General features: G+C 40.7%; 1 protein-coding gene across 3 annotated transcripts in view; it reads right to left on the reverse strand.

Annotated features, from left to right (window-relative positions):
* The window catches only part of dlc1 (DLC1 Rho GTPase activating protein), a 68131-nt gene that overhangs the window by 12804 nt on the left and 45087 nt on the right, over nucleotides 1-10240 (reverse strand). For 2 of the 3 annotated variants that reach the window (XM_014007848.1, XM_014007849.1), the window contains 3 exons: nucleotides 3664-3735; nucleotides 1437-1518; nucleotides 472-535 (listed from right to left, as the gene is read on the reverse strand). In XM_014007848.1, the coding sequence (XP_013863302.1) occupies nucleotides 472-535; nucleotides 1437-1518; nucleotides 3664-3735 (218 nt within the window). Of the gene's footprint in view, nucleotides 1-471; nucleotides 536-1436; nucleotides 1519-3663; nucleotides 3736-9357; nucleotides 9738-10240 lie in introns of those variants that run through there. The other variant, XM_014007850.1, reaches the window with a different exon arrangement.

Below are 10240 nucleotides of genomic sequence, written 5' to 3' on the forward strand. Positions count from 1 at the left end.
ATCCTGAATTATCCACCGCAACAAATGTAATTTTTTTAAATTTAATTTTATTATTAAAATGTTTTTTTTTCAGATGATGAAAATCAATTGTGTGATTAGAGTACTTCAATCCCCACCAAAAATTCAAGAAATTTCAAGGACAAGTGTAATTTTTGGCTGTTTTCGCAAACTTTCCAGGGGCTTGAAATCATTTTTTAAAATTCTCAAACTTTCAAGGATTTCAACGACATGTAAAAAAGTGCTTTAAAAGGGATAAGTTATTGAAGACCCTCCCCTACCCTTGGGTCATCATAGTCTGCTTGATCTAGGAATGAATTCAACAGGTGCCTCCTCATTAAAGAAGATGACAAAAAAGTAGCTTCATCCTGTGTTCACTAGGCAAAGTGATGATGCTCTAGAGGTTTATGAAGTAAAGAGGCTTAAAGTCTTTTTTTTTACTGAAATGAGAAGAGTGCAAACATGTGCACTTACTCTTTTTCTTTGTGGTGATATCTCCAGTCTCATTAGAGCACACTTGTTGAGAGTGTTCAGTCTCCTGCAAACACACAAAATTAGTTAGATTAACAAAAAGGAGTCGAAACATTTTAGCTCATTGACCTTTTCTTAGTATCCCACAAGGAGGATGTACACAAGAAGAAAGAAAGAAACAAGATTAGAAAATATAACAGAGCCGAGGAAGAGAAAGACAAAGAGGAAGCTGGTTAATGAGCCGCTGAAGGATAATCCCTTACACGAACGGGAAGAGACATGAAAAAGAGCACGCGAGGGGGACGAAATCTGCTGGGGAGGGGACGGAAAGCTTATCCCTCCTGCCACCTGGAGACGGGGAGCAAAGAGGGGTGGTGGGGGTCCTCCTTCTTGTGAGCCCTCAGAGCATATCATGTAACAATAGAGAGATGAATTGATGGGAGCTGAAGGATAGYTGGGGTTGTGAGGAAAGGGTGAAAGCCTGCCAAGAGATGAGGTACTGAGATGATGGCTTCCAGATGCACACACTGACACCTGCTGACTTTTATTACTGAGATGTGGAAATGGATTAAGGGACTGACTCTATTAAAGAACCAKTAGACCCCCTTCCTCATGAGTTAATTAATGTGACTGACAAACTCGGTTATGTTCTGAGTTTCTTAATGCCATTTCCCTACACACAAACTCCTRCAGAAGATGTATACAATGTAAATGAAATGAAAATTTAGTATTTACCAAATAGTGTAAGAATAATAATACTATATAAGGAGCTTTGCAGTAAAAGGAAGGTGTGAGATATAGTGGTACTAAAAAGCTGGGGTCCAGTTTATGCTACCAGGGTGCTTATCACAAAAATATTTTTATCTCAAGTTTTGCTCCTTTTGAAGTTAAGTTTTTGTAATTTCATGTGTAGGCTGACAACCACACATACCTTCAAAAGAAAGGTTAGATAGGATTTGTTATCTCACCTGCAGAGAGCCTCAATAGCATCTCGATCCAGGAAGTCGTGGTCCCTGGTGACTGAAGAAATGTCAATGGGGAACTGGGCGTCTAAAAACACAGAGGGAGAGTTGAGTTGTGGTGTTTCTTTGATTAGATCTATGCRTCGAGATGAAGCAGCGTTGCCACACCTAGCCCCAAACACACCCACCTGCTCAAACACCTAGCTTCTCCCTCACCACTACAACCTTAATGAAAAGCTTAAAAAGAGGAAGCGGCGTCTTAGCCGACCAAACAAACACAGCTGCAGCTTTCAAATCGCACAGGCAGGGGGGATCTGGAGCACAGGGGGACTGGGAAATGACAATAGGTCCTCCACTGCTACTCAGAGGTCCTACTTCCTTTTCTGCTTCTTGCTCTCTCTCTCTAGTCAGTACAAGGGTGAGTTCTTCAGCCAGTCACTGCGCTGGAAAAGGTTAGTGTGCCTTAAAGCAGACATATTTTAGATGGTTTTCTGTGGCTGGAATGCTTTAGACAGATGGATGGACACTGAAGATGCTGAGGATGGAATGCGTTGAACCCATCCCAGAAAGGAATCTTGCATCTACACCCTCAGGGGCGATGATGAAAAGAAAATGCAAGCCATAGAAAGCTAGCATCTTTTGCTTACTGTTATTGATTAAAGCAGGCCTATCAGTCTGCTTCTCTTTAGTTGGTCAATAGACATTCTCCAATGGATAGATCTGGCAAAAAATGTGTCTTGCATGAACAAGATAATCTCCTCTTGGGTGCAGATGACAGCTTGGTACAAGTTGACTCTTCTAAGATCTGTAAAAGTGACTGGCTGCATTTTTAGCTGTTTTGGTTTTGTTCTTTTACATAACACCTGTGCAGAAACACAGTGGCCGTTGAGTTTAAATGGGAAACCTCTTTACAGAGAGGTGGAAACAAGCAACGACCTGCTGACAGGGATACCTTGGTCCTTCTGTCATCATCTTGTAATTACGTAAAGGCAATTGGTATGCTGATGGAATGCTATAGTATGGTCAGAGCAGCTACTTGCATTGTTAAGGCTGCTCAACAAAGTTTGGTAAATGCTTATTAAAAGCTCAAAGGTCAAGCTGAGCATTTGTTGTCAAGTATTTGCAATTGTTTAAAGTAACAATGGTTGTAATCAATAGCCAAGCTCCGGTTCTTACGAGTAATTACAAATGACAATATAGTCAAACTTTGGTTAATATTTGAAACATTGAAAAGACTGTGCTGATGAATGAATTACAGTCGATTCAACTGAGCTTTAGAAGAATGACATGCCAAAGGTAAAACCCTCCCTTCTCACACACAAATAATATTATACTGCGAAGAGTGGGTGTGAATGCACAGGCACTTAATGTGAACGTTGGTTTTTTATGAGTCTGACACATACTTCCTGAAYGATGTAATAAAAAAATAAATGCCGGAATTTTGTTAAATTTTCATTAGCAAAATGTGGCTTTATAAGAATGTGTTTAAAAACAACTAGTGAACAGGTGCATTATTAGCACACTTAAAAGGTCTACTTTCTCCMTTTAAAGATACAATATAGTGTTGAATTGAAGTTTTATGAAGATGTTAGGAACAAGCAATTCATGCTTGTTCTWAAAAGCTTGTTGAATGATCTCAGTTTGGAGAAACAGAGTTTTTACTGACAGACTGATGAGCTAACAACTAGTCTAAGCAATCCAGACCAAACTGGATTGATGTCACCTTTAAACGCCTCCAGATTTCTTAACAGTCCATGCAAACACTGCCTTATACATTTCTACATTGCACAAAATTATATGCTTTTTCACAACAGCAAATAGCAGCGGCTAGTTGTAGCAKTTCCTGTGTATTTCAGAACACTTCCTGCACAAAGATATTTTTTTAATTTACTGTTATTTATCATAATAGTATCATWATATCTCTTCTGGAATAACTGAATTTTATTAAATTTTAAGCACCTTAATGGTTTACAAAATAAATTTTACTTGAAGAACATGTGAAGACTGGAAATGTTTTCAGATGACAACTGTCCACTCTGGTCACTCAGACCAGTCATTAGCTGGAAATTTTAGTCAGACTTGACCTTTTTTCTACAAACTGAGGATGTTTGATGAGCTATCTACAACAGTTAAAATATTCATTTTCACAAAACTTGCAAAAATCAAAACGTTCTCTTTCTTTCGGTATCTATTTAGCATGTTGTGAATGTGGTAAAGTGTTTCATAGTGTTACCTTCATAAAGCTGGGCGTACTGTGGGAACCCGGCAGCTCGGAGCCAAGTACAGGCTTCTTTGGCTTCAATCTCTACAGAAAATGAAGACAAGACCAGAACAAAAACACATCAGGATGTGGAAAACTCTTAAAACTTACCAAAATCCACATAAACAGAACCACATCAAACGGAGTGCCATGTGATTTATGAAAGCACTCACTTAGAGGAAGGAAATTTTCATTATCATTTTGAAACCTCAATGTGTCAAGAAGCCTGTAACATGCAAATCTGCTGATCTTATTCTCAATCTCACACTCGGTCTCACTTCTTTCGTGTGCTTCTGCAGCTGGAGTTCAAAACAAGTCTGTCAACACTTTCTCATGCCAAGTGTGAGACACATTTTTAGCTCCTTAGCCAAGTGAGTTGCTTGTTTTCATTGTTCACAAATAGATCTCCAATGCCTGGATGCTTTCAATATGCTTTGTTTGTGTTGACCATTCGCCAAAGTTAACCTATGAATGGAGAAGTTCAGGAATGTCTGACAGTTTTATATAAGACAGATTGCTTTACGTTTTTCACTCGTTCTCAGCACCCTCCCTGCAGTTGAGCACATTCACAACACCCGCCAAATAAACTCTTTCATAACTCCCTTTAAACACAGAGTGTGACATTTAGGCTTGTTATGCTAAGTGCTGTGACTGAATGTGTTGGAGGAGCCACGAGAATGTCTCCCAATTATGTGTGAAAGCATTTTAGATGACATATGCCAAGTGGCCACAAAACACTGGCTCCATGTCACAGCCGGCAGTTCAAAGAGGAGACAGAAACACGTTTCAAGGCTTTCTAGAGACGATGTTCCATTCTCTTTGTTGGAATGAAGGAACAGCTAGTACAAAATGTGGTATAAACTTGAGAAGAACTTGCAAACAAAACCTGAAGAACTAAAGCAGGAGACACTGAAGATTAAAAAAAGTCAGACTATCATACCTGAATCCAACAAACTAATGTCTGTTAAAAGACAAGCCTGTTTAAATCTTAGATTTGTAAATACTTTATTTCAGGATCTTTGCATCTTCTCTCTTTGCAATAAACTCTAACAACGAGATGTGACATGAGCATAACAGGGTCTCTTCTTTGTCACTCCAGGGGTGTACAGGTCCTCCAACAACCTCTGGAATCAAACCAACATGAACATGATTATTTGAGAATCAAGTTTTCCCATCTGARCATGAAATAGCATGTCTCAGGGGGGAAGAAAAGTATTGAAGTGTGTGTTTAGTACTGTATTTCTGGAGTGCAGTGAACCCAAAGAAACATAGAAACCAGGGTGTAATTATACCAACATCCTTGAAAGCAAATGTTGCGTAGAGCTGGAGATTCTTGTGTTTTACTTGTGTGTGCGCATAAGCGAGCCGGTGTTTGCAAGAAACAACCTCATGTTTAAGGACAAATAACTGAAAAGACAGCAGAGGCCATTGAAACGCAAATCAAGCAGACAAATGTCTTTCTAATCCCAGAAGCTAAGAACAAGTCTGAGATCCAATAAGTTCCTTCGGTGTGTAGCAAACCTAACGTCCCATTATACTCAAATGTGTGTCAAATCCACTCCACAGAGAATAACGAGAAGTTAAAGTGTTACCGAGTATTCACTGCACAGATTTCAGTGCATCATAGTAAGTGGCTTCTTCACATAAAGCTTGGTTTGCTATGTTTCTAAAACTTTTTTTAAACCAATACTCCCCCAATGTCCACCCAAACCCTCGAACCTTCTCCAGGGAACTACCTCACTTCCTTTTTCTGCTTCCCTCACAGGAAGAGGACCAGGAGGCGCTGCCACAGCCACTGACCGACCACTTGACTGGAAAGGCCCAGCCTTCATTTGTTCCTGGTCAGATAATAGGCAGGGAGGCAGCCAAGACAAACACAAGCTCCGGTGATTGTGTGTACCAAGCAAACGTCCTCATGGCTAAAGACAGATACAAAGCCACACTATGTTATACTCAGAACTTTAAATAAGACGGCAACATATGTCAATTACTGAGCTTAACCACAAGTAGAAACAAAAAAAAAAAAGTTCTATTTATTTTAGTAACTGTGTCATCAGATGAGAAGAGAGATCAGGCCAGACCAACATTTCATACCCAAAATAATGTTAATAGATCAGACTTATTACTAGGAGACAGCAGGACACGTTCCCAACATTCCTTTTATTCCCAGCAGACTTCAGGGTTATGAACTATTGGGAGTACCAAACAATCTCTAGACTCAAAAAAGAAAACCACATGCTAAACTTTTCTTCCAATTCCATTTCAGGCAGCTGATTGTTTAGCTTGTGAATGCAGAGAGAAACAACAATCTGAGCAGATTAAAAGCTTCAGACCACACCAAAACGTCTGGTTCTGTTGGCATAGGGGCCAAACAGGAAGCTTGAAGCCTCTCTGTCAGGCAGGACACACAGAGGGTATGAGGCTGGCGCAAAACTAGCCTTTCAAAGAATCAGATAATGTTACACATTTTGATGCTTTAAGACAAGTGTACAACTTTGTCAACAGGACCATGGAAAAAAAAAACACTCACTAAGGTTAGCCTCAAGTTACTTCTGGCTGATTTGAAAGAGCAAAAACAGCACAGTGTGACACACTGCCTCTCAGCGGGAAAGGAAGTGATTATCAGCACATAATATGTCTAATGAAAGCCAAACTAATGCTAATAGAGATTTCATTCAAACTACGGTCGGCTTTATTCCAAGACTTTAGTCAGAAGTCATGCAGAGAGCTGCTAGTTGGTGTAAAACTTCATACCTAACATCTAAAATGATCCATAATAGATATTATTTGCTTTCTTTTTTCACTTCCTCTCACTCTTGTCTCCAATGTTGTCTCTGCTTATTTGGACTCTGCTYGCCACTTCTTTTCTCTCCCTTCCGGAGGCAGGAAATTCTCACAATTGCTGGCCACAGCTTCCCTCCATCGCAGGAGGCAGTGGGGCTTGGCTTGTCTGCCTCTGAAKGCTCAGCTCCAGTGGGAGTTTGTCAGCGGCAAGCAAACAAAGGATGCTGCTCCCCACCTCAAAGGCTCCGCTACAGCAAACTGGAGGTCAAGAGCCTGAATGTGGTTATCTCTGATGCCGGGTCTTTGAAGCTGTAGATTGAGAAGTCTGCTTGGGCAGCAGCCGTTGCGAATCGAGGTAGCTTATCTGAAATTACCCAATCGTTGCTGGGTTTTTGAAGGGGTCACTGTAAAACAACCCAAAAGGTTCTTATCAACTCCAGGTTGTTTTGAAGGAGCTGAAAAGTGGGTCTAGACAGGTGGTGTGATAAATCAGACTAGGCTTAGTAAGTAAGCAGCAACCTACATAAAAACATTGCATCTATTTAACTCAGAAGTAGGAACTTGGATCTGGAAATGGCATCATACACACAACTTAACTTGGTTCCAGTTTCAAGATGAAATATCAGTAGGAAATGTAAACTGTTGTTCTCAGACCAGGCTAACTTGTGAGCGCTACAGCAGAAATGGCCTTTTATACATTCAATCACTGCAGACACATGATCACTAATGGAGACTGCACTGCGACAGGTGCATTATTTAATGATAGGCTACAAAATTTATTGAGATATTACTGTAGGTAACACTTTACAATAAGGCAAGGTTCTGGGTCACTTGTTTCCTGTACTCTGCCTCACTCAAACCTTTAACCAAAATATTTAGTTAGATGAACCATTTCTTTTCCTTTCCATAAAAGTCTGGTTACAAAGTGCCCAAAATTGCAAAAGTACAAAGAGATGAAGGCGGGACATAAACAACACCCTTGAGGCAGCCATAACTTTTAGGAGTTTGGAACTGATGAGAAATCTCTGACTCTCCAAGTTGGTATTCCAACTTTGTGGGGTTGTTCCAGTTCATTTTTCAAATTCTGATTTCAAAGTACAAACTGAATGAAACAAAGACCAGAATGCTGGCAGTTTTTGTTTGTGCTGAGCTTTTCACATTAATACACAATTCACACTATTTAATGAAAAGCCTCACTTTGACTCTCAACCCAAGAGAACAACAGGGTATAATGTCTTTTTTAGTGTGACCAGTAATGAATTGGAAAAGGTCGCTGATACCAGATTAGTCTTTCTTGATGGGTATCATGTTTTGTGATTTCAACGCTGAGACAGTTGGTGTTCACAGACAAGGCCTGGCTTTTAGCTAAATGATATGGTGCCAGGAATATCACCATCTGGCTAGCCTCAAGCTATGCTCCATTGATACACCACTGATACACACATAAGGGGGAAAAAACAACATGGTTCTTTCCAGTTTTCAACCACCAGCTGGTGTAGGCATGCAAGCACAGATCCACCAGCGTATTYGCATGCACACACACACAGCTGGACCAGATGGATCATTGCCTCGCTAACCCCAAAAGCCCCCGTGYCCCCTGATGACAGATTTATGCTCATGCGGAGCACCCTATCCTTGGATCAGGTGACCAGACATATTCAAAACCTCTGAGAAGCTTTCTGCARCCAGATGACAGCCTACCTGCCACAAACCCTGCCTGCCTCCCCCTCATCATAACACATTCAAAGATGGCCCTGTAACCTTCAGGAAAATAACAGGCAAAAAGCTTATATGGATCATCTCGCAAAGGACATGGATGTAAATCTCTCAGATAAGGCTGAAGCTCACTTCCTGTTTCACAAACTGCAGATGAAGCGTGTTTCCTTCATCTCAGAAACTTCCACAACCAAACCAAAAGCCTCTGAAGACATTGTTGTTCAGTGACATTGGGTCATCAGACAGATGTGTGTCTCTGGGCCTAGTTTTAATGGTTTTATGGTGGAACTGAACCTCACCACACTCATATCTGTCAGGCCTGAGGTCAATGATAAGGAGCTGTACTGGAATAGACAAAAGCAGAAAGATGAAAAAAAGAAATAAAAAAAGATATAAGTGTATATTTTAAAACGCCTGCCTGGGAATCAGAGAGAGAGAAGGGGAAACTAAAAATAAGATTGCTGCAGCCACATCCCCTCAAACGTTTAAATAGAATAAAAAGGGAGTTAAACTGAGAAGTGCCACAGAATGCTCAGGCCAAAACACTCTTGATAACATTACAACACAGTAAATACGATTCACCAGGTCAAGGTTTTTTTTCTCTTCCCACCTTCAAAACATAAAATAAAGTTTCATTCAGTCAAATCCGCTAGAAAACTCCTTTGGCTGTTGCACTGTGTGCGTAAAAGGAGAGAAAAAAAGTGGTGGTGGGTAATCCACTGAAGATTTTTATCAGGCGTGGCAAAGCATCCCCACATGTAGGTGTGTGCGTGCGTGTGTGTGCGTGCGTGCGTGTGCGTTATCTGGCAAACAAAACCCGGGGATATTCAGTGAATTGTAAACAGGAGTTGGGGGGACGTGGAGGTATGCGACAAGCAGGAGGAGGGGGTGGGGGCGGTGGGGGTCCTTATCTGACAGCCTGCAGCGTTGTGCCTTAAAGACGACCTGAGGGAATCTAAAAAAACATGCGGGCAAAAGTCTAACACAGGTTTAGGACTTTAAACATGATAAATATCAAATGAAACAAGCTGTGTGGCAACAAGTCATTATTTGCGTTAATCCATCTAATAATAAACAGGAAATGGTCTGAATGTAAGGAAGTAACTTTAGACGTAATCAAACAGTTAATGATTTATAAGTTCATTTGAATGAATGAAAGTGACTTACGTGTTAGTATCATTTTTATTAATGTGACACCAAGCAGCTTGAAAACCCACACTTTATAACTGCCCGGGCGCCGTCAGATCCCCTCCGTCGTTAGGACCGCATCATAAATCCAACAGTACAGAGAGAAAATAATAATAAAACAACTCATAACAACTATAAAGTCATAAATCCTGTGATGGAAGCGCGAGGCTGTAACTCCATGATCAGAGCTGGACTCTGATGCGACAGACGAGAGAAATCCTGTTGTGCGCTCCTTCCTGCGCTCCGTGCTGCAGCTCCCAGCAGGAATGTGAATGAGCGCTACGTGATTCAAGCTGTAGGAATGGGCCAGTGTGGCTCCGCCCCTCCACCCCCTTACACACACGCACCAACACACACATGCACGCACACACACCAACACACCTGATAAGTAGCTGAAGGAGAAAATAAGCCGAAAAAGGGTTCGGATCAAATAATTGGCTAGAGGAGCTCTGAGATTTTAATTTCCCTAAATTTAGATTAGAAATAGAAAATAAAACTGATCCACAGCCTCTGATGAGCGACACTGGTGGGCTGGGACTCAGTTTGCATATCATTAGAAACCAGTGGAGACAATTGACGCCCTTTTGTGACGCCAGGTCTGAAAAGCGCAAGTGGTGCCTTGAAAAGACGGCTGCTGCAGGTATGACAATGCACTGTAAAAAAAAAAACTTGTAAGATTTACTAGAGAATCATGTAAACAGTTTGCACTAACGGTTGGTAAGTCAATTTAAGTGCTACAAATTCATGTAATATTTACTCTCATCATTATCTAGTAAAAGTTATCAAAAATATAGTTAAAGATTTGTGAATAAATCAGGTAAATTTTACTGAATTTGCTCAATTAAATATTGTAACATATACT

Source organism: Austrofundulus limnaeus, unplaced genomic scaffold (genome assembly GCF_001266775.1).
Source record: "Austrofundulus limnaeus strain Quisiro unplaced genomic scaffold, Austrofundulus_limnaeus-1.0 Scaffold45, whole genome shotgun sequence".
Lineage (NCBI taxonomy): Eukaryota > Metazoa > Chordata > Actinopteri > Cyprinodontiformes > Rivulidae > Austrofundulus > Austrofundulus limnaeus.